Raw genomic sequence first — 23,418 nt, 5'->3', positions numbered from 1 at the left:
GTTGAATGGATTTCAAAAACATGACAAATAACAACAGAAGCCTGCCATTCTGAACAGATTTATGTATGAATTATATTAAACAAAGATTTAAAGGGAGAGTACACAAAATAAAGTGGGGAGACATTATGTCTAAGAATTTGCACAAAAAGTCAAAGGAACACTTTAAGAAAGCACCAAAAAAGGCACTCAATGATAGACAACAGCTCGAAGGCTCTAAGTTCCGCATGTTAAATGAGAAATTATATACATGCACAAGTACAGAAGCAAAAGAATTCTTCGACAAGCAGCCACAGTATTTCAACACCATGCACGACGGATTCCAAATACAGGCTAAAACATGGCCCATTGTACCGGTTGATGCTGTTATTGATTGGATCAAAAATTCAATTCCAAAAACAGCTGTCATTGCAGATATGGGATGTGGAGATGCTAAAATTGCTGCAACAGTACCTAATACAGTTCATTCATTTGATTTTAAAGCCAGAAACTCCAGAGTTACTCAATGTGACATGAGCCACACTCCTTTGGAGGATAAATCAGTCGATGTTGTTGTATTTGTACTATCATTGATGGGAACAAATGTTTCAGATTTCATTAGAGAAGCAAATAGAATACTTAAGCCAAATGGCAAATTATTAGTTGTAGAAGTTACTTCAAGAATAGAAAATGCTGACAAATTCGCAAATGGCATCTGCGCCATAGGATTTGACCTTACAAAGAAGAAAGATTTGACAACTCATTTTACATGGTTTGAATTCAAGAAAGGAGCACCTAAAAATGTATCAGGTGATCTAACTCTTGCTCCATGCATTTATAAAAGAAGATAGATTGTTTATTTTTTTATTAATTATTTAATTATTTAATTTTTTTTTTTGTGTGTTATATCTTTTTGATACATCATTTAAAGTTCCAAGACAGAATAACATGTTTCACCTTCTGAACAAATATTTTGGAAAAAAATACGATTATAATAACTGTTCTTCCAGCATCATTTTAATCATTGATATTTGCATCATGTGAAATAATGCTGCGCAATGAAGAGCAATTTATCCAACTTTATTTTTGTTTAACTGAAATTTGATCATAGGAAAGAATAAGTACAGCTATTTTGATGTAATTATATTCTGCTTCATAGTATTTAAGGCCAAAATATTTCGCAAAATCAATTGAAAATGCATCTAAAACTTTGAGACTCGGTTTCTGAAATAAGAGTTTATATTATTAAAAAACAATTACATGACAGCTTTTGAACCTTTGACTACATTAAATTTAACCAGACAGTCGTAATCATCAGTTTTTTTATCGTTTACACTTTAGATGTTCATTTTTTCTGTTTTTCATTGATATTTGCATCATGTGAAATAAGGAGTTCGGCTATTTCTTTACAATTATTTATTACTGCATAATGAAGAGCGGTTTTTCCATCATTATCTTTTTCATTGATATTTATACCATGTGAAATAAGAAGCTTGGCAATTTCTTTATTATTTCTTACTGCTGCATTATGAAGAGCAATAGATCCATATTTATCTTTTTCATTGATATTTATACCATTTGTAATAAGAAGTTCCGCTATTTCTTTACAATTATTTGTTGCTGCAATATGAAGAGCTGTTTTCCCATCATTATCTTTCTCATTGGCATTTGCACCATGTGAAATAAGAAGCTCGACAATTTCTTTATATTTTCTTAGTGCTGCATCATGAAGAGTAATATGTCCATTTTTATTCTTATTATTGACATTCGCACCATTCGTAATAAGAAGTTCTACTGTTTCTTTACAATTATTTATTACTGCATAATAAAGAGCGGTTTCACAATACATATCTTTTATATAGATATCTGCACCATTTTTTATAAGAAGTTCTGCTGTTTCTTTACTATTATTTATTGCTGCAATATGAAGAGCAGTTTCTCCAATCATATTTTTTACATCGATATTTGCACCATGTGACAGAAAATATTTGCATAAGGATGGTATATTGAAACATGCCGATTTAACAAAGCAGCTGTTTAAATCATGCATTTGATCGTAATAAACCAAAAAAGAATCAAGATTATTATAACTTTCACAATCATATAAATCGATTATTAAATCATATTTATTCATCAAGAATGTAACAAAATCAATGTTGTGTGAAATAATTGCATATTTCATGCTTTCTCCATCAGGTTGTTGATATTTCAAACATTCATTCATGATCTCTGGATTTCTTCCTAAAAATGATAAATTTAGACAATTTCGAGTTATTTTTGAGTTAAATTTCGCTCTTAATAACTTGAAGCAACCAACTGCTCCATGATAACAGCATAATTCAAGTAATGATGCATTAATTAAGGGATATAAATCGCTGTCAAGTTTTTTATCTTTATCAAATCCTTCTCGTTCTATGAATGATATGAATCTTTCTTTGTCATTATCCATAATTGCACTGTAAATTGTATCTTCTGTATGAATGTTTAGATTTTTTGGTTTATTTTTATCGAAATCATCAATATCGCTTAATTTAATTCCATATTCTTGATAGAACAAGTAGTTAGAAATGTTTATAACTTTGCTGATCTTTTCGACATGATAATCATCACAGAATTGTTTGGCAAGAAATAAATATGACTTTGTATAGTGATTATTATACGGAATGATATTTAAAATGTCTCTTGTAATATTTTTAGCGGAATATTTCTTTGAGTCAATCATTTCTGTTTTGATCATTTTGTAAATTGAGTTTAATTCTTCTTCTTTTTCAGTTTTCAGCTGATACAATGCAATATATAAATCTATGTAGTATTTGTATTCACTTCGTAGTTCACCGTAACTATTTGGATGCATGTCTTTAACATATCGCATATACATGAAAAAATTTATAAGTCGTATTTTGCATTTTAGAATATAAATTGTATTTAAAACTCATTGGAAGAAAAAGTGCTATGTTATTCATCTGGAAATCAATAATTACGTAGATTTCGGAAATAATTTGTGAATTTTGATCAAGTTCATAGATATGAAATCGCAATAGCAAAGGTGGGATCGATTAAATAAGATATTCATCCAGAAATTTATTGACAAGAATCTGAATCAAATTTGGGCATGAAACATTCACGAGTATCTCTGTGTTTAGCATTCCATTCTGGAAATATAATGAAACAAATCTCTATTTGACTATTATATCTTTTAAATATATTTTATCTTGCCAATTAATGACAAATCATAATACTATATCAGATCTGCAAATCAAAACTATAACCCGAAAAAAGATACACAAGACCATCTCAATAAAAATTGTGAATTAAAAAAATTTGTATTTTTAAATTAAACAGAATAATATCAAAAATATTTTTACATCAAAATGTTTTTTCTATATATAATAAAATACAAAACAAAATAAAAATATAAAAAAATAATTACAAAGCATTAATAAAATTAGTCAGAGTTCTAAATTCAGAGAATTGCTCAACTTGGTTACCGTTATAGACACAAATTAAGCGCAAGACATCATTTTGTTTTGAAATTTCGACTCCAATAAACGAAGGATCTTCGATTTTGATGATTTTCATTCTGAATATCTTTGTCTGCAAGTCGGGTTTAATTGTTTTGAGGCTTTCCTCGCAATCAAACTTCTGAGTTTTCATAATTTTTGGAATCCAGATCGAAATATCGAATCCAAGCTGAGGATCTATCATGTAAAAGCCAATTAAACGCTTAAACAAGAATCCTTGCATACCATCTCCCAGCAAATTCATGAATTTGTTGGCATCATCAGATGGTCTACCTTGAAACTCGAATTGTGGACCTTTTGTAGTGATAAGGACATTCACTGTGAGTTCTCCGAATGTTTGGGGAAGATATCTGATCATTGGTTCTTTCTTAACTTGACCTTTCCTGGAAATTTCGGTTTTGTAATTTTCATGTTTTTGAAAACCATATTTTTCCAGACAATAAAGCAAGGCAAAGAACTCTTCAACAGACTTCCGCATATCTTCAATCTGCATAATAGTTATCGTGTGCTGGTAAACAAATTTATGCATCGGAATCTGCAAATCTTCATCTGTAACGCTAATTTGCACGTGGAGATTAATAAAACTGTTAAAATTAATCTTCATCATGTGCCTTCTCATAAAAATCAACAAGACTTTGAATTGCTCGTGCATTTGAATCGACCAATTTGGCCGATCAGCAAATGCTTTATGAATCGTCACCAAACTCGGAGTTAAGTACATGGAATTATCAATACGTGTAGAGAAAAGGTCGAAAGTGTTCAAAAGTGTCTCAAACGAAAGATGAGCATGGCGATACCCGACTAATTTGAAATGTTCGACGTTTCTCTTCTTTTCTATGAACTGTACGTTGTTTACTGTAAGGTTCAACCTTCGCGTCGTGTTCTGGAAGAGATTGGAAAATTGAAGTTTGTTTTCTGTGCAAAATTTGGAGATAATATTCTTCATCATGGATATACTCTCTAATTGTGATACTAAACCGAGCTCTAGACCAATAACTGTGATCAATCTTTTGAGCCATTGACAGAAATCTGACGAAAATCCATTTCCATGGATGCAGACCGTTGCGTCATCATGGAGTGGCAATGGCTTAACAAAGAACAAGGTCCAGTAGCCGGTCATATCGCATCTAAACTCAACACATTCAAATGGTTGAATTTGGAAGTGGATTTTGTTATTTTCTGCATGACTTTCGATACCTTCGTTGAACAAGAACTTCTGTAGTTGCAGAATAACAACAGCTGGCTTTGCAGAAAGCACTGCATTTAATAATTTGTTTCGAGTATCGAACAAATGCTTTGTTTCGTTCAACAATATCATCTCATTTGTGGATGTGACCACTCCGTCGTTTGAAATAACATCCAAACGTGGTCGGCCACGTGTATCTGATAATTTGATGACAAAATCTGGAGCAAAACTGAACCGAATCGCTCTTGGCTGCACAGATTTAACAGGAATAGGTGGTGCAAACGATTGCGCGATTCGAAATTCAACTAAATTCAACAGATCTCTTACAACTGAAACTAAATACAAAGAATGGGAAATAGAGATTCTCTCGCACTCGTCACATGACAGGCAATGGACAAGCTCTGGTCCTGACACTCCGATATCGTCAAAAATTTCGGTTTCGACGTTGGAATCGAAACGAGACAAAAATACGCGACAAAAGTCTCTTCCGTTGAGTTTTACGACTATCTCTGTACGTGTACATTCGCACATGAAGCTTGGGAACCCTGCAACAACGAAAGCATGTGAAAGTCTGTTAGATACAGATGATATGATTGAATAATGAGCAATATCCCTCATTTCTGAGAGAATTGGGACTATATCCGGATATGAGTTCGCGAATATAGCTTTGTAAAACGATTTTGTCTTGTCTGGTCGTTCTAATGGCTTAGATGAGAAAATGCAGATTCCGCAATCGGTTGGAGACATATTAAACTCGACTTGGTAATCTACATTGGCTCCAAATATGATATGAACGGAGCCGTCAGATTGTCGTAAAGAATATCCGAAAATTTTTTCATGTTTTTTCAATTTTTCGCACATTAGAACGAATTGACCGATAGTATATAAGCGCTTGAGCCATGTATGAATATCGTAGAATAATGATTCGCTTTTTTCAACGATTTGTGATAAAATTAACAAAATTTTTGTTGAAAATTTTTCTGTGGTTGGAAATAGAAGGTTTAATGAAGAGAAATGTAATCCGCCGTTATGTGAGATCTTTACCGAGTAGTTATAATAGCCATTTGAAGTAACAAAAATCGTTTTATTTTTTAACGAAATACTAGTAATTTCTGATGGAATTTTCTGTTGCAAAAGACAGAGATATATGTTTCGAGGCGATGTGTTGAAGACAATCTCTTCAATTGGCTGAACTTGTGGAATAAATTCAAATGTTTTGAGATCACTGTCTGTTTTAATTGCATTTCTGATTTGCCGATATTTCTTTCTGACTTTTTGCGTGTTTTCTTCAAATGCATTCTTAATTTGATTATAAATTTTTGTCGTTTCTGATTTTTTAACCCATCTATATAGGACTAAAAACCTGGCTAGAAGGATCTCAGTCTTTAGGAGTGAATGCATTACGTTCTTTTTGGTGGACATACGGACTGTTGGAGAAATGACACTCTGGAGCTCTCTTTCGCACGTAGAAAGTACAGAGTGAAGAACCTCCCCAAGTCCTCTGTTGTCTCCGTCAGCTTGCTTTAAAGGATCCTCAGTCATTTATATTCTTTTTCTCTTTGGAAAGCAAGCGATTGATTTTTTTATCGTCATGCTTAAGGGTGCCCCAATATGTACGTTTATTTGAGAGGAGGAGGATTACCCTCTCAATTTTGAGGGATTCGTTAGTTTATTTTCTCGATGAATATGCAATAAAATTTGATTTTTACCTTATCAATATACTTCATATAATATACACATGTTCATGTAAAAACTTTTTTCCAAAATCCTCAGGAATTAAGGGTGCACCCGTATGTACGTTTATTTGAGAGGAGGAGGATTACCCTCTCAATTTTGAGGGATTCGTTAGTTTATTTTCTCGATGAATATGCAATAAAATTTGATTTTTACCTTATCAATATACTTCATATAATATAAACATGTTCATGTAAAAACTTTTTTCCAAAATCCTCAGGAATTAAGGGATTTTTGAATTTTAAGAATTTTTTTGAATTTTTTCGAAAAAAAATATTTTCAGAACAGCCTTAACGGCTAAGATTTAGGAACAATGTTAAGTATCAAAAAGAAAGGAGGTCTGATATAGACAACATATATCGTTGAAGGTTGAAAAAATCTCTAATATTTGAGCCCAAAATTTCAAATTTTAATTTTTTGAAAAAAGAGGCCACCCGTATGTACGTTTATTTGAGAGGAGGAGGATTATATTTTTGAAAGGGTGTGTTATAGACCGAAAATAGATTTTTTCGGTTTTCTCTTCAAATAATTGAAAGAATGATACTATTATAGGTTTATTATATTATATAGCATATAATCATGCTATAGCCGAAAATTATAAGTTTTGAGAAGATTGAATATAACACAAATAAATTTGAATGTAAGTTAAATTGCTTGTTGTTTTTAATAGCTATTTAATGAGAAATCCAATATTGCAAAATTCAAATTGAATGATTGAAAGAACAGAAAAAGTCATTCTTTTCAATTTCGAATTTGTTTCATTGTATTTATAATTATATGGCAAATAAGATATTTAAACTTGATTTTTGAAGGAAAATTCACAAAATTGAATAAATTCAAATAATTTTTATTCAAAAATAAACTAGTTATTTGAGTTTAATACTAATTATCTATTCAAACTACAAAGTTTGTAATTTAAAATATTTTGTGAGATCAGCTTGAATTAATTCAAGGTTCTTTTCAATTAATATTAATGACCATATTACGCATTTTCGAACATTCTAAACCAAATATATAAAAATGGGAGACGAATGTTAAATTTGCTAGACATGGGGGAGTTGTCTGCAAAGTTTTAGCTCTTATCTCTAACAAAAAATTAATTTTTAAAAAAATGACCGAATACGTTTCACAGCGAGAAAAAAATAAAAGGCAAGATAGAATTTTCTAGACATAAAGAAGTTGTTTACCGAGTTTTAGCTCTTATCTCTAACAAAAATTAATTTTTAAAAAAATGACCGAATACGTTTCACAGCGAGAAAAAAAAAAAGGCAAGATAGAATTTTCTAGACATAAAGAAGTTGTCTTCCAAGTGTCAGCTGTTACTTCTTCTCAATACTGATATAAAATAAAAATCTTTATTATTTATTTAACCTTTATTGTTTCATTAAACTTCATTTATTTTATATTATAGTTTTATTCTTTTAGCTACTTGTAAAATAATCTAATTTTATATCATCATTTACCGGATTATTCTTCAATACATCGATTGTGTATCTAAAATAATATCATTATCCTTATTCTGTTTTTTCCAAAATTCTTTTAAATATCTTTTTCGGTTAGATTACTTTATACTTTTACTTTTATTTTTTAATTTCAAAAAAATTTTGGTGATTGTTCTATTCTGTTACAATGTGCATTATCATATTCTAATGAATTATTCATTACATACATTTAAAAAAACTTGTTAAAAATGAAATTAAAAAATTATGTTTATTATTACGCTGTGAATGTGTCAACAGCGGTCATGCCTGTATCTGTATCCCATATTTGCCACAACCTTTCTGTATCTGCATTGTGTATTTCGGTTTCAGCTGATACATTTGATTTGGCGTGTAATTTGTTCCGGTTAATGGATTAATTGGGAGATCTTCATGCGGTGTGTTTATTATTGTACTCCCAAATAAAGGCAGGAATAGCCTGAATGCTTTGGCAGCGCTCCAATGGCGGCCAGAATCTCTCAATCTTCCCATTTTGGTAGGGAGAATGAGAGTCTGTATGCCGCCATTGGACGCCCCAAAGATCAAGTAGATCTTGAAAGGCGCCCCTATTTTCTGAACCGTTGTCGGTCCAGAAACAATAAGGGGCGCCAAATTCAATGAAGGCGGAAGCCGCAACGTTCGCTGTCGTCGCTGCCAGCATATCTGGTATTTGTATATACGCTAGGACTTTGCGGCTAAAATCGTCGATTATGCCATAAATATATTGGCCACGAACACCCCTAAAATAATGAACATCTGCGTGCCAGATAAGATTGGGTGAAAGCGCCCAATATCTTACTGCTGTTTCTGGCCCGGCATGCTCTAATCGCGTCTTGGTGAAATGATTTTCTTTGAAGTATCTGCGTACTTCTCTATAAGATACATCAATTTGTGTAATTTCAAACGTTTCCATTGTTTTGTTTGACCACAGGGAAAGGCCCAGTGGTCATGTATCACAGCAAGAGCTTTGATTTGGTCGTAGGGATTGACCCTACGACCTTTCTTGCCTTTAGGCAATGGGATATTCTGTAAGCTAAATTGATTTTGTAAAAAAGATTTTGAAACATCTAAATATTTGAAATCATTTGATTGAAGGGTTGGGGCGATGGGAACATGGGTGCAAGCTTCTTCCCATGTCATTTTACCTTCTTCAATCTGATTGGAAATACCAATTAGGTAAATTCGATCGACATACCCTTTGTAAGGATTCATTCTAATGAAGTACGTTAACAATCAAAATATTCTATAAGTGTCTAGTATGGAATTCAAAAGAATAAAGAAAATGGTAACGTAAATAAACGTAATACGAAATAATTTATAATTAAAATGAAAAAAAAGAAAAAATAATAAGTAAAGTGACTGGAAATGAAAATGAAAATCAGTGTACAGTTTTATTTTTTTCTCGCTGTGAAACGTATTCGGTCATTTTTTTAAAAATTAATTTTTTGTTAGAGATAAGAGCTAAAACTCGGTAAACAACTTCTTTATGTCTAGAAAATTCTATCTTGCCTTTTATTTTTTTCTCGCTGTGAAACGTATTCGGTCATTTTTTTAAAAATTAATTTTTTGTTAGAGATAAGAGCTAAAACTTTGCAGACAACTCCCCCATGTCTAGCAAATTTAACATTCGTCTCCCATTTTTATATATTTGGTTTAGAATGTTCGAAAATGCGTAATATGGTCATTAATATTAATTGAAAAGAACCTTGAATTAATTCAAGCTGATCTCACAAAATATTTTAAATTACAAACTTTGTAGTTTGAATAGATAATTAGTATTAAACTCAAATAACTAGTTTATTTTTGAATAAAAATTATTTGAATTTATTCAATTTTGTGAATTTTCCTTCAAAAATCAAGTTTAAATATCTTATTTGCCATATAATTATAAATACAATGAAACAAATTCGAAATTGAAAAGAATGACTTTTTCTGTTCTTTCAATCATTCAATTTGAATTTTGCAATATTGGATTTCTCATTAAATAGCTATTAAAAACAACAAGCAATTTAACTTACATTCAAATTTATTTGTGTTATATTCAATCTTCTCAAAACTTATAATTTTCGGCTATAGCATGATTATATGCTATATAATATAATAAACCTATAATAGTATCATTCTTTCAATTATTTGAAGAGAAAACCGAAAAAATCTATTTTCGGTCTATAACAATTTTTGAAAGGGTGAAACATTATGAATATGTTAATTATATAATAATATGTATTATTATAAAAAAGAAAAAATAAAGCACGTTAAGGGAGGCTTCCGACCAGAAAGCCCTCTCAATTTTTTGTGATATTTACACCAAAAGTGAGATTCGTTAAGCGTTTTTCTCGTTGAATATTGAGTTTCCCGGATTTTAAGTTATTCATAAAGCTTCTCTATATTATACCCTATCTACTGATATGATTATTTTTGAAAAATCTCTTAAATCGACCTGCACTGAATTTTTTAGGGAAAATTTGAAATTTTCTAGGTGTTTTCTGTAACGTTTTTTTACGGAATAAAATCCGAAAAATAATTTTTTGAAGAATCATTTAAAAAAAAAAAAAAAAAAAAAGGGAGTGGGGCTTCCAGGCACTTCGTGCCTTCTAGCCCTGAGGATGTTTGGTATAATGAAGTTTTTTTTTTTTTTGGGATGGCCTTCCGGGCGCGTTGCGCCCTCTAGCCCATAAAAAGTTTAGTATAACTTTGTCCGGACAAGTAAGGGTCTATCGTCGCTACAGGAAAAGTTACGGGCGTTCCAAGGAAGTATACTTTGAGAAGCCTTTTCTCCATTTTAAAACAAGATAGGACGGTTATTTTACAAAACTGACAACACTTTGACCGAGTAGTTTTTTGTGCTGAACAAAAAGTGTCATATAAACATCTGTCAAAAACCGCTTTTTAACTTCACTTAAAATGCCACGTAAGCTACGTAAGAATATACGTAAGAGGAAGGGAGCATTGAAACATCCAATAGTAAAACTGACACCACAACAACAGTTGCAACAACAAATGATGAATGACCCCACTATGTTGCAACAAATGTCAAGCAACCCTATGCTTTTAAGCCGAGTTATTGTGCACAGAGTGGAGGTTTAAGAGCGGCACTTTTAGCGAAAATGGCAGGCTATGGTGGAGCTGCAGACGGAACAGCTTATAACCCTCAAAGTCAAATGAATTTGAGTTCACTCAAAAATCAAATAACAGATGTCAAAAAGTCAAACATATAGACATACAGAAACAAATAAGTGAAAACGAAAAGAAACTAGAATATGACAGACACACAAAGAAACTCAATGAGTTAAACGTAGAGAAAAAGAAGAAAGAAGAACAACTGAAAGAACTAAGTACAGAGGAATATGCGAAAAAAGTGTCAGAAAAAGCAGCAGAAGTAGCAAAAATGGAACAAGATGTTATAAATTTGAAAAACCATACTACTCAATATAAAGTACTGAAAGATGAAGAAATAAAACAAAAAGCCCTGAAGACATATATGGATAGCGATGAGTATAAAAAAGAAGTTGAAGCAAATGTAAAGGCAGAAAAACTTTTACAGTTGCAAAACCAAACCGTACAGTATGAAAACTTAGCACAAGAAAGTAAAAATAACGACGCAGCCATGCAAAAGGCAATGAAAAGTGCAGAATATATAAAAGCTAAAAATGACTGGTTAGATGCCCAAGCCAACGCTAAAGCAGCCCAACTATAGGGTCAATAAGGACAAAAATACAAGCGGATGAAGACAGTTCAAATGAAGCTTTAATGAATGCTGACTTTAAGAACGCCTTCGAAGCTCTTCATAGTAAGGTGAAACTAGTGAACGACTTCTCATCTGGAAAGAAACTGAAGTCTGAAGGTTTCGACAACGAGTTAAGAGAAGTAGCACAAAATATGACGAAAATAACAGATGCAGCAACGAGACAGGCAGTTCAAAGTGCCTATGACGCCGTTAGAGCAACTGTTGTGGAAAGTCAAGAAAAAGAGTTACAACAGACCAAACAGACCTAGTAAATGCTTTCTTAAGAACGAAAAGTCAGGTAGGACATTATGCTGCAGATGGAACATATGTGCCAGCTGGTGGAACTTATATACCAGCTGGTGGAACTTATATACTAGCTAGTGGAACTTATATACCACCAAACCCTCCAAGAGAAGCACCTGCACCAGGACTACCTAAAACATTTACATCGTCACATGGACACAGACACAGGCATGCACCAAAACCAACAGTTCAAAATCCAGCACAGCAACCAACAGTTCAAAATCCAGCACCACAACCAACAGTTCAAAACACTGCACAGCAACCAACAGTTCAAAACCCTGCACCACAACCAGCACAGCAAACAACAGTTCAAAACCCTGCACAACAACAACCACAAACAGAGCAAGGACATAAAAGAAGTAGAGAACAAGGAAACCAAGAATTCTTAAAAATGCTTAAGGAAGACTATGGTTACCCAGATACTCTTGACTTTAGTGACAGATATAAAGAAGCTATTAGAAAGTTCAAGGAAGGAAATACTGACCCGAACCTATTTAGCTTTATGGCTCAGCACCAAATGGGATATAATTTCAAACCTGGAAAATACAAGCTCGCTAAGGGATATGATTTAATAGCATATCATCCAAATGACATGACTGAATTTACTCCGAGATATTTGGTGTCAGAGCTAAATGATAATTCAACTCTCTTTCATGAAATGCGTAAAAAATAGAGACGGAACGAAAGAAGAAAGGTTTATGAGTCCGGATGACTTAGATAGGGAACTTTTTAAAAACGGTCTCGGAATATATGAAATTGCCAGCAGATGAGGTACAAGAAACTCCACAGGAAGAAGTTCAGATACAACCAGACATGGAAGAAATAGTTCAGCAACAACAGCTAGAAGAGCCTGAAGGAAACAAACAAGTCCCTCCTTTGGAAACTAACTTCACAGAACTAGATGAAGATTTGGAACAGCCGAAAAATCTTGACCCTCAACAAGAGTATGCGGAGAATATGGAATCTTTCCAAGAGTCTAAGAAAAATTCGGCTGACATAGTAGAAGAATATCGAAAAATGTTCGCCGACATACAAAAGACTCCAACATCAGATGAAAATATTCAGCATAGAATGGAAGAACTGAAAGAAAGTGTACGCAAATACAACAATCCTTTTTACTTACGAGCATATAACGTTCAATCTTTGGATGAACTCGGTGAAAATAAAAGGTTAAATTTCAACAAAACATATAGAAATGAAACATTGTTTAAAGTTCATTCAGAACCTAACCAATATGGAAACAAACCTACTTTTGTTTCTGCAGACTATGGAACTACAATGAGATGGGTCATAAAGCTAATCCGGATAGTGGTTCATAAACTTACAACCACAATTCCAAGAAGTTGTAGACGCAATGGAAGTGAATGGTGAACCAGATGTAGCTGGTATTTTCAGCGCGGCTTTAATGCCATTGAAAGATATGAAAGATGCAGATATTTTGAACCAGTAATGAAATGAACATGGCTGATGGAAATATAACACCTGACGTTCTAGAACATTTATCTCAAAGAACTACACAGAACCATAGAGATGGTATATTTGGTGAAGAGTTAGAAAGAAAGTTAGGGAGAGAGAAGAAGAGAACCTATTGTACATGACCTTGCAAACGAAAGTTTACAAAATGTCATAAAAACTTACTTTGCAGACAATGAACTGAGAAGGGATGAATATTTAAAAAAACTCAAATGGACAGTACCAAATGAAATGTTAGTATTGAAAAACATGTTCCTTGACAAAATAAAACCAACTACAGAAATAAATGACGCAAGACTGAAACATTGGGTAAAAGCTTTCCCATTCACAAAAGATATTATTGGTAACATGGAAAGAAAACCAGAATGGCTACAAAAACATATATTTGGAAACGAGCTTATTCCATATGGACAAGCTCTGTTTTGAAGAGCTTGAACCGGAAACTCAGGAAAGAGTCATGCAAACAATACGCGAAGACTCAAATACAAACTATGACAAAATCTTTCTAGGATATTGGTTACCTGAGATGGGCGACCAGAGCCCAAAGGCAAAAAGGACACGTGAAATTTACAACATACTAGGTGAACATGAGGCAAAGATGCAACAACTTGAAGCAGAGGGCAAGTTACCAAAAGCGACACCAAAGAAGAAGAGTAGAACAAAGTGAAAATAGTGAAGAAGTAACTTCATCTAGTGAAAGTAGTGGCAATGAGGAAAAGAAGAAGTTAAAAACTCAGTCAGGAAGAAAGTAAAGCTTGGTCCAAGTGGGTTCTATTATGATATATAAATCCAAACTATTCTATATTTTTACCCATATGAAATGTACGCCGCTTCAGAATATAACGCCAACAGTTTTGGATGCCATGAACGGAAATGTTTCCGAATGGTATAACGAATGCGACAATGCCATTAGAAGGTCAGAAATAGTTCCTGGAACTTACGAAATAACAACTGCTGTTTCTTATGGAAATGTAGGTGAGTTTGGTGAAGGTTCTTCAACAACAGTAGATATTGCTTGCGACAGGTTTCATATTATTTCTATTGACAACTCATTCTTATACGTGGAACAAGACATTGAAATAAAACCTTTCTGCCAAGTTGTCTGACAAGAAAGGTTGCAATGGAATTTTCTATGTCGGATACCAATATGCTCCAGAAGTTTTCATGGGATATAAGATATATTCTAACTCTGACTTAGTTCAAACAGTAACATGGGCAAACTATGAATGGTTCGCTTTGAGAAACTCAGTACAACCACAAGCTAGAGAACAAACAGACCAGTATGCAAATATTGAGAAAATAAGAAGACTTGACCCTAACGTTCCAGGAGTTTATGTTAACCTTTCTGGTTCAGATGGAACTGCTGCCACTAAAGTAAAACTGAAACTTAGAGTTCCTTTGTCATCTTTCCTCATCTTCAGGTTTTTAAGATACTTGCCAAACTGGGCAGGAAAAATTTCTATTGAACTTACTCCAAGCAAAATAACTTAGTCATTGCACCAACACAAGACCCATTCACTCTTACAGACGTAATGGAACAAATAAAACATCATTCGCCGACTTTTGCAAAGACAAAGTTGACTTAGACTTTGTTTCTCAAACTTCAACAATGAAGTAAACTATTATTTCAATGCTGCTGGAACTGCTTGGGACCCAGTTAAGTTTACATGCGAAAAGTTTGAATGCAAGAGAAATAGAAAGCAGACTTGCAGTCTATATGTTGGACCCAGATATTTCAAATGCTTTAGCTGCCAAATATATTGCCAGTTCCACTTATGTTCCCTATACACCAATATCTGTCAAAGACTTTGCAGGTGAAGTTGGAAACCAAAGTGCTGACCCAGGTGCAAGAACAGATATTGCTTTAACAACTGCAATGAAACATGCAGATACTATGTTTGTACTTTCAGACGAACTATAAATGACTATTCTTGTTTCTACAACCCCGGTATTAAATATCATATAAACATAGATGGCAAATATTATCCAAGAGAAGAATATTCTACAGTTGGGATATGAGGTCATACAACTTGACATTAGATGCTATGAACTTTAACAACAACTTCACAACAACCATTAACCCTGAAATGCAAAGTTCTATTATGCCATATGTGAAAGTATGGACTCATACAGGAGGTCAAAAAACTCAATATACAAATGGAGACCGTTCAAACTTTTGGCTTGGCATTCCATTTGCTGACTCAGAAGACTTTATGGGTGGTATTTCAACTGTTGGTACTGTACAAATACAATATACTGGTGACAGAGACGGTCCAGATGAACTGAGAGCAAAGAAGTTTACAAAACCAATAGCACTTTTCACGGAAGATGCTCTTTTGAAGATTCGTTCGATGAAACCTGCTGGGGCTCCTCAGATTGGCATAACGACAGCTTCCATCGAGCAGATTTTGGCAGCAGGTCAGTAAGTTGTTCTTGAACTGACTTCTCTCCGTCAAATATTGACAGTACGCCAGTTTTGACATAATATTGTATTATAAACTTTCCTTTAGAAATATCTGTAAGTTTTGAAGTTATATTTTTGTCTGCTTCAAGAACTTTCACCATTTCAGTTATACCAACTTTCTTTGCTTTATGAAAATATTTTGGTTCAGCAAAGACTGCTATTCTATAACATTTACCATTGTTTGTATAAAGAACTATTCTGTCAATGTATTTGTATTGTTTGTGTGTGTAAACTTTGTTCTGCTTCAATTCGAAGAGATACTCGAATACGTCCATCTTTTTATTCTAAGTAAAATGTCATTTCCGAAAAATAGAAGCGTGAGTGTTTCAAAAGGTTTAATGGCGGTGGCAGATGTGAAGTTAAATTCACCAACTCAAACAAACAGTCAAAGTGTTGTTGTCAATGTCAAAGACAGAGATGTTGAAGTGGGGAAACCATACGAAGACGAAGATGGTATAACAATTGTTCCTGTAAAAGAACAACCAACATATCCTGAAGTTAGCAGAGACTTAAGTTCTGTTGCAGATATTCGAAATGACTACCAACAACTGAAAGACAAACTTCAAACTCAGGAGAAGATTTGTCAAGCTTTAAGTATAATGTTAAACTTGGTCGAACACAACCCTGTAAAAGTGAACTCATATGTCATTGCACCTCATGAAGTTTTGAAAGAACTATTGAAACTTTTGACAGAGGCAGACGATATAAACATCAAAGAAATAGAACCCGACATTAGTTGCTGTGGTGTTTCATATAATGTCATTGACAAGATATACGTTATGAAAGGAGGTGAAACGTTGAACTTAAAGTATAGTTTCCCAGACGTCATAAAAATATTTGACGACCACAACATTTCATTAAAATTTATTTGCTAAGTAAAATGTCAAAACTTCTTGAAAGATGTTTGAAGAAAAATAATATAGACTTTATTTCATGTAAAGGACTTTACACACTTTTGAACGATATGAAAGACCCTGTTTTGTTTGTTCGTGTAGACAAAGGAAAGTTCTATGTCTTTACAAAATATTTGAACTTCTTAGACAGAGAACTTCAAGAAACGCCATGTGAAAGTTTAGATGAAGTTCTTCTCCACTTTCAGAAAAACTTTTAAATATATATAAATGGCAGAAGATATAATGGTTTATACTATTACGACTAAAAACCCTGAGTCATATAATTCTATAACAACAAACTTACAAAGTCCTCAAGGACGGTATTGTAAACTAACTTTAAACACAATGACGACTAAAGCCTGTTTTGCTCTTTTGACACCAGAAGACTTTATTGTTGTGAATGGTAAAAAATACTCCTTTGAAGATACTTATTCAGATATACCACCAACAGGTTTTGTTGACTTATTTAATACTTTAAGGACGGGTGTAACATGTGCTGCAACTAGAGCAGGTTTCATTATGTTTGGATGTCCGACTGAGTTTACTATAACACGATATGAGCTATAATACAAAACTTATTTCTGGTTTTTACTACCAACAGTTTCCTATAACAGGAAAAGGTGTCATACAAGGAATGTCTATTCCATTGACATTAAGCACACCTATTTTATATATTGTTTCAAACTTAGGTTCAAAGTGCTATTCGAATGTCGACAGAAACTACTATGACCAAAAGATACTTATGCGTATAAACAATACTTTCTCTGCTGGTTTGCCTATTGTTCATTCGAATGCAGAATTTTCAACCTTAGTGAACTCAAACACTTTGGCAAGTATAACGTTGACATTAGTTGACGCAAACTTTGTTCCTGTAAAACTTTTATGTCCTATGTATTTGTCAATGACGGCAGAAAGTTTCGAATTGGAAGATGCAACTGGTGAAAGTATTGTATTACAAGAACAACTTCAACAACAAATAGCTCAAGAACAACAAATGCAACAAATGGAACAACAAAGTCAAGAATAAAAAAAATATTTTTTTATTTTTAAAAATGTACAGAATAGATGTTTCAGATTTTTATGACTTCCAAGCATTCAGAAATATGTGTCCATTTCGAGACTATAACAAAGCAGTCGAGAATTTGAAACGTTTAGTCATTTATGTCGACTCTGCCCCAGAATGTTATGTTATGAAAGAATGGGATGTTAGTCTTTAACAAACCAAGAGCAACAATAGTTTCAGAACAAGAATGTAGACAGAAACTTAAGAAAATAAAAGTTGTACAAGTTGGCATGAAGATGTTAGATGCTTGGGATATCTTATTGTCAAAGTTAGAAGATTTTTCAGTTCGTGGTATAAAGTTTATACACCTTCTCCAAACTTCTATTCTATCTTCACTGGATATAAATATGAACAAGTAGAATGGAAAGAAAATATTATAGAAGCTTGGTTAGACCATGTCAAAGAAATTATATGCAATGGAAACGAAAGAGTCTATGAGTATATCTTATGTTGGTTTGCAAACATCTTACAACATCCAAGTGCTAAAAATGAAACTGCTCTCATTATAATTGGAAAACAAGGAACTGGTAAGAACACATTCTTTACAGATATCTTATGCAAACTATTAGAGGGCTATTCGAACCCTAATATGACAAACTTAGAAAACATCTGTGGCAAGTTTAACTCCTCAATAGAGAATATGAAACTTATAGTTTGCAATGAACTTCAAAGTATAGATACAACAAAAGTTTTGAACTCAGATGCTTTGAAGAGTCTTATAACAGACAAAGTTGGAGTTGTTGAAAGAAAATATAAAGACCAAAGAGTTTGTGAAAATGTTGCAAACTTCATTATGGTTTCAAACAATACTGTTCCGATGAAGTTAGAAAGTTCTGACAGAAGATATGTAGTTGTCAGAACATCAGATTCTCATATGCAAGATACAGAATATTTTGACGCTTAGTCAGAACTTTGACATCTGACTTTTACAACCACTTGTTCTCATATTTCATGACATTAGATATTTCTAAGTTCAATCCAAGACAAATTCCACATACCGAAGAGAGACAAACATTGTTAGAAGCAAACAAGAGTGTATATGAACTGTTCATAGATGAAACTGACTTTGTGTCATTAGATGAAAGGTCATTGTACGATTCGTATAAACAATATTGTCAAGAATATGGTTATATGCAGCTTCTAAACGAACATTCTTGGCAAATGTCAAAAGTCTTTTAGACGTACAGAATGGTGTATATACAAAGAAAAATTTTTATGAGTAAATTTAAAAAAAAATATTTTTTTATCCGATAGAAAAGATGACAAAATTCATCTCAGTAAACAAGTACATGTCAGGACTTAAAGAAGAACTAGACCCATTCACATATTTGAATGTTTACTTCTACAATTTTGAAAAGTCTCATTGACAAAATTTGGAACATTCACCAGTTAAGTTTGCTGTTGTAGACTAAAAATGGTGCGAAATTTGAAGACTTATACATTGACGGTATGTTGACAGTCAAAGAAATTTTGACAGAAAGTTCTCAAAACTCGAAGAAGGTAAAGCATACAAACTTGTTATACCTTATGAACCAAAGAAAGCAGACGACTATGAATATTATGAGTCTAAGATAGTTGAAGTTCAAGGTAAATTGGGTAAAAAGATTTTAGAGTCTAAGCCAGTGTTTGCCCCTAAAGAGGAAGAGAACATTGACATTGACCCAGAAATGTTCTAAAAATAAAATTTTATTTTTACATGTCAAATTTCTTTTTCTCTGGAACTGGTTCAGGTTCTTTCTTCTCTTCTTCTACTTTCTTTTCTTTCTTTTCTCTCTTCTTCTTTTCTGGTGGAGTTATGTCAAATTTTGGCGCAACCATATTTATGTAAAAGTTCTTTGTCCTTTAATAGCTCATCTATTCTGTTTTCTATTTCATCTTCAAGAACAGCGCATGTGTCTTCTTTGCATTCTAAGAAGTTTTGTTGGACTTCATCTCTCCAAGAGGCGTCATCTCTGTCAACAAGTCTGTCATTGACAAATTTTAAGACTGCTCTGCTTAATGTTTTATGGTTCTTGTCATATTCCCAGAAACAGAACTTTAGAACAAATTCACCTTTCTTGTTTACACTATGTAAGATTTTATGGTCGACAGATGTTTTGCTGTCGAAAAGCTTGTCTCGAATATAGATAGCGAAATCGCTAGACATTTTCTAAAAGATAAAAATTTTAATTTTTCTAAAAATATGTTAGAAAAAAAGTTTGCTGACATTGACAAGAAATTTGAGAATGTTTTAAACAAGAACAAGAGAAGTTAGAAAATGCTCAGATAAAGCCTATACATGAAAGTTCTTATTTGCTCAGAATGGTATAACAGGTCTAATTGCACCACCTGGGTCGGGTAAGACTTTCACTTATCTTAAAATGGCTGCACAACAACAAGAACTAGATGAGAAGAACCCATTCTATGAGTTAGTTGTTATTTGTAGTACTTCTGGTCAATTTGACCAAACCGTCAATTCGTTCAAAGATATTATAAAGAAGTCTAAGTTAGTATGTATAAAGGATACTGAGTTGTTAGATTGGATAAAGAAGTACCAAAGAAGAGTTTTGAAGTACAATGCTATAAATGAGTATATAAATTCTAAGTTTAAAGACCCAAATGAGGAAATGCAGAGAATATTAGAGAAGAAACACTTCAGAAACAAACAGAAAGAGATAGAATACATTTCGAAGAAATTGCAATCTTACGATTGGAAGACATACCCTCATAGGTGTCTTCTTATCTTAGATGATTTCGCCTCTCATCCTTTGCTTAAGAATAGAGAACAAGATATGTGTCGAATTCTTAAGAAACTTAGGCACTTTAACATCTCAGTTGTCATTTGTGTACAGACAGCAAAGAGTTTAAGTAAGGATGTTAAAAGAATACTTACTGACATTATACTTTTCCCCGGATTGTCCGAAGACGATTTCATGGAACTTATGAAAGAGTCCATGGCAGGTAAGTTTGACAGACATGAACTATGGGAGAAGTACAAAGTCATACAAGACCCTCATACTTCTTTCAGAATTCATATCTACGCAAACAAAGTTCAAATTGTAAAAAGTCAAGCTTGAAAAATCTAAGTGTTTAGTCTTAGTAAGTCTGTTGTGGTGCTGGGGCTGTCGGTTCTTCTGGCTTTGGAAGGCATTCAGGAAGAGGAACGTCAGTCATCCGTTTGTGTCCTGTCGGATGGAAGAACTTTTCCTGTCGGAAGGAAAAACTTTTTCTGTTGGAAGGAAAAACTTTTCCTGAAGTTCGACCAAAAAGTTCTCAATTTTCGAAAATTTGAATGGTTTACGGACGGACAACTGGAAAATTTTTTCTTGTCGTCGGGAAAAATTTTTTCTGTTGTCGGGAAAATATTTTTCTGTCGGATGGACGGACTCGGAATGCCAGAAGGATTTGACAAGGCAATTTACTTTATAGAGCTACCTGAGCCATCTGAAGTCAAGCTTGAAAAATAAAGAGTTCATTTACTCTGCTTGTTTGAAGTTGTCAAAATACTCTGTTATTTTTTCTTTCAGTAGCGGTAATCTTCTTGAAGGTAAGTATTGTACAACCTTTCATATCATAGTGAGTTTGAGGTAACGTATCTTGAACTATTTGTTTCACATCTTCATTTGGGGTCATTGAAATCGGTAAGTTTTCGCGATAGAACCAATTTCTGTCAGATTTGTAAATCTTAGCAAGGTCGTAAAAGCTTTTGTTGTTTCTTCTGACTAAATGCAACATAACCATATCTTTATCTTCTTCATTTTCCAACTCTTCAGTATAAATCATATACTTATAGTTCTTTTCCTTACCTTTTGGTACCGAACGTGGTATTCTTTTCTGAATGTTTTTGTCTTTTGCTTCAAGCTTGTTCTCTAGCTCTTCACGTTCTTGTCTATGAATTTCGTCAAGAAGTCTGTAAATATTCCAAGCATAACGAGGCGAAGCCCACATTGCAACAGCATTTACAAGAAGTCTATGTACATAATATCCTCTCAAACCGTTTGGCAATTTTTCACGATTTTCATAGAGTTTTGGCGACTGGGGTTTCTTCCCTACTCGCTGTGCTTCACTGTTTTCAGAAAAAAGTATGTCTCGCTGTGCTTCGCTCAAAAGTTCTTGTGTGCTTTGGTTCCTAAACCAGTCTTTAGGAAGCTTAGTATCTGGAGCAAAACATGCTGTCAAAATACTTTGCATTTGGTACATATCGTCTTTGACCGAACGAATGAGACGGAGTTGTTTGTTAAACTGAACCCACTCATATTCTTCATTTATAGCTTCATGAACGATAGCAGTTGTTGTGTTCTCTGTTGTTGACATATCTGTCTTTACATACAAGATAAAAAAAATAAAAAAATAAAACTAACTTTATTTTCTGACTTTCACAAAAGACCAAAAATAAACGCTTTACATGTATTTTTCAGCAACTTCGTCAAATAATTTTATAGCTTTATCTATCTCATCTACTTCAAACGTTTCTTTACCTTTTATGGGAGCACCATACATTTTCTCAAACTTTTCAAGTAGTTCTGTTTCAGCAGCTCTCATATCGTTAACGAACACAACCTTAACTCTATTGACTGTACTGTCATATCTTTGAGTTATATTATATGTTCTTCCTATCTTATATCTCTTTGTATTGAAGTCCTTCGGTTTCTGAACGATGTAAAGTAAGCCTTCACTGCAACGTTCCGTATCGAATGAACCATATGTTATGAAGTTATATCCAACAACTGGGTCTAACCATAACAAAACTATTGGTATAAGACTTTTGTCTATAAGATATGCTGTAGTTCCATAGAATCTTACCGATATCATAAGCTCAGGATTTCTTGTCAAAATTTTCTGAGTAGAAGCAATTTTAACCCACTCGTGGGATGTTTTCTTTCCAGATGGAGATATAATGTCTGACAAAGAATATTTGTTGTATTTCTTTGAGTATCTTACGTTTAAATCACCTATTCTAACCACTTTGGTGTCATTGTCTATCTTTCTAACTGTTTCAAACTCAATGTTTAACATTTCTGTTCTTACATACAAGATAAAAAAAATATTTTATAAAAAACTAACTTTATTTTTTCTATCTTAAGGAAATTCATGATTTTCATGAGTTTTAGGCGACTACGTTTTCTTACGTACTCGCTGTTCTTCATGATTTTCATAGAGTTTTGGCGACTACGTTTTCTTACGTACTCGCTGTTCTTCATGATTTTCATAGAGTTTTGGCGACCCCGAAGGAAGTCGGTCTCGCTGTTCTTCACTGATTTTCATGAGTTTTATGCAAGACCGAAAAAAAACGGTCTAGAGAATTTTCACGATTTTCATAGAGTTTTGGCGACTACGTTTTCTTACCTACTCGCAATTTTTTACGATTTTCATACGGAATCTCTTCTCTCGGTTTTCCTCGGGAAGCAATCTTATGCCATTTTACTCAGATTTTTGTTGCTGAATTCAATAAAAATATAATTTAGGGTAGAAGGTTAGATCTCACCTCTTTTCTCACCTCTTTTCTCACCTCTTGAATTTTCATGACTTCTTCGTAAATGTTTTGTCAAGACTTCTTCGTATATGTTTTGTCAAGACTTCTTCGTAATGAGCGTAAATCAGACAAAAATATATTTTAGGGT

At 33.3% G+C, this 23,418-nt stretch overlaps 10 protein-coding genes and 1 pseudogene across 11 annotated transcripts, besides 6 other annotated features; 5 read left to right on the top strand and 6 right to left on the bottom strand.

The window, feature by feature from the left end:
• Positions 1–125: 125 nt before the first annotated feature.
• Positions 126–827, top strand: TVAGG3_0216300 (chromatin silencing at rDNA; the record flags this gene model as incomplete). The annotated part of the gene is made up of 1 exon (XM_001314220.1): positions 126–827. The coding sequence occupies one exon, from the start codon at positions 126–128 to the stop codon at positions 825–827; it is 702 nt and encodes a 233-aa protein (XP_001314235.1).
• A 494-nt stretch (positions 828–1,321) lies between these two features.
• Positions 1,322–2,854, bottom strand: TVAGG3_0216290 (ankyrin repeat and SOCS box-containing protein 4 family; the record flags this gene model as incomplete). Its single annotated transcript, XM_001314219.1, has 1 exon — positions 1,322–2,854. The coding sequence occupies one exon, from the start codon at positions 2,852–2,854 to the stop codon at positions 1,322–1,324; it is 1,533 nt and encodes a 510-aa protein (XP_001314234.1).
• A 472-nt stretch (positions 2,855–3,326) lies between these two features.
• On the bottom strand, positions 3,327–6,289 carry TVAGG3_0216280 (uncharacterized protein; the record flags this gene model as incomplete). The annotated part of the gene is made up of 1 exon (XM_001314218.2): positions 3,403–6,225. One exon carries the CDS (start codon positions 6,223–6,225, stop codon positions 3,403–3,405), a length of 2,823 nt encoding a protein of 940 aa, XP_001314233.1.
• Positions 6,290–6,902: 613 nt separating this feature from the next.
• Positions 6,903–7,739: a mobile genetic element.
• Positions 6,903–7,739: a terminal%2Cinverted (terminal inverted repeat of Banshee-A1 transposon ID:TVAGG3_0216270).
• Positions 7,740–9,284: 1,545 nt separating this feature from the next.
• Positions 9,285–10,067: a mobile genetic element.
• Positions 9,285–10,067: a terminal%2Cinverted (terminal inverted repeat of Banshee-A1 transposon ID:TVAGG3_0216260).
• A 370-nt stretch (positions 10,068–10,437) lies between these two features.
• Positions 10,438–10,527: a terminal%2Cinverted (terminal inverted repeat of Maverick-3 transposon ID:TVAGG3_0216060).
• Positions 10,438–23,418: part of a mobile genetic element that runs on past the window's edge.
• Positions 12,078–12,314, top strand: TVAGG3_0216250 (uncharacterized protein; the record flags this gene model as incomplete). Its single annotated transcript, XM_051226830.1, has 1 exon — positions 12,078–12,314. One exon carries the CDS (start codon positions 12,078–12,080, stop codon positions 12,312–12,314), a length of 237 nt encoding a protein of 78 aa, XP_051111816.1.
• On the bottom strand, positions 15,718–16,137 carry TVAGG3_0216240 (uncharacterized protein; the record flags this gene model as incomplete). The annotated part of the gene is made up of 1 exon (XM_051226829.1): positions 15,718–16,137. The coding sequence occupies one exon, from the start codon at positions 16,135–16,137 to the stop codon at positions 15,718–15,720; it is 420 nt and encodes a 139-aa protein (XP_051111815.1).
• On the top strand, positions 16,201–16,737 carry TVAGG3_0216230 (protein of unknown function, DUF4106 family; the record flags this gene model as incomplete). The annotated part of the gene is made up of 1 exon (XM_051226828.1): positions 16,201–16,737. The coding sequence occupies one exon, from the start codon at positions 16,201–16,203 to the stop codon at positions 16,735–16,737; it is 537 nt and encodes a 178-aa protein (XP_051111814.1).
• On the top strand, positions 19,078–19,494 carry TVAGG3_0216220 (annotated as a pseudogene). The gene has a single exon. A coding segment is annotated over exon 1 (417 nt).
• TVAGG3_0216210 (uncharacterized protein) lies at positions 19,632–19,964 on the bottom strand (the record flags this gene model as incomplete). Its single annotated transcript, XM_001296271.2, has 1 exon — positions 19,632–19,964. A coding segment is annotated over one exon (333 nt), but the record flags the coding sequence as incomplete, so codon positions are not given.
• Positions 20,425–20,874, top strand: TVAGG3_0216200 (protein of unknown function, DUF4106 family; the record flags this gene model as incomplete). The annotated part of the gene is made up of 1 exon (XM_051226827.1): positions 20,425–20,874. One exon carries the CDS (start codon positions 20,425–20,427, stop codon positions 20,872–20,874), a length of 450 nt encoding a protein of 149 aa, XP_051111813.1.
• TVAGG3_0216190 (KilA, N-terminal/APSES-type HTH, DNA-binding family) lies at positions 21,305–22,111 on the bottom strand (the record flags this gene model as incomplete). Its single annotated transcript, XM_051226826.1, has 1 exon — positions 21,305–22,111. A coding segment is annotated over one exon (807 nt), but the record flags the coding sequence as incomplete, so codon positions are not given.
• On the bottom strand, positions 22,199–22,609 carry TVAGG3_0216180 (organellar and viral DNA polymerase type B; the record flags this gene model as incomplete). Its single annotated transcript, XM_051226825.1, has 1 exon — positions 22,199–22,609. One exon carries the CDS (start codon positions 22,607–22,609, stop codon positions 22,199–22,201), a length of 411 nt encoding a protein of 136 aa, XP_051111811.1.

The sequence above is a fragment of the Trichomonas vaginalis genome, chromosome IV (genome assembly GCF_026262505.1).
Source record: "Trichomonas vaginalis G3 chromosome IV, whole genome shotgun sequence".
In the NCBI taxonomy this organism is placed as follows: domain Eukaryota; phylum Parabasalia; order Trichomonadida; family Trichomonadidae; genus Trichomonas; species Trichomonas vaginalis.
This window is presented reverse-complemented; position numbering and strand designations above follow the sequence as displayed.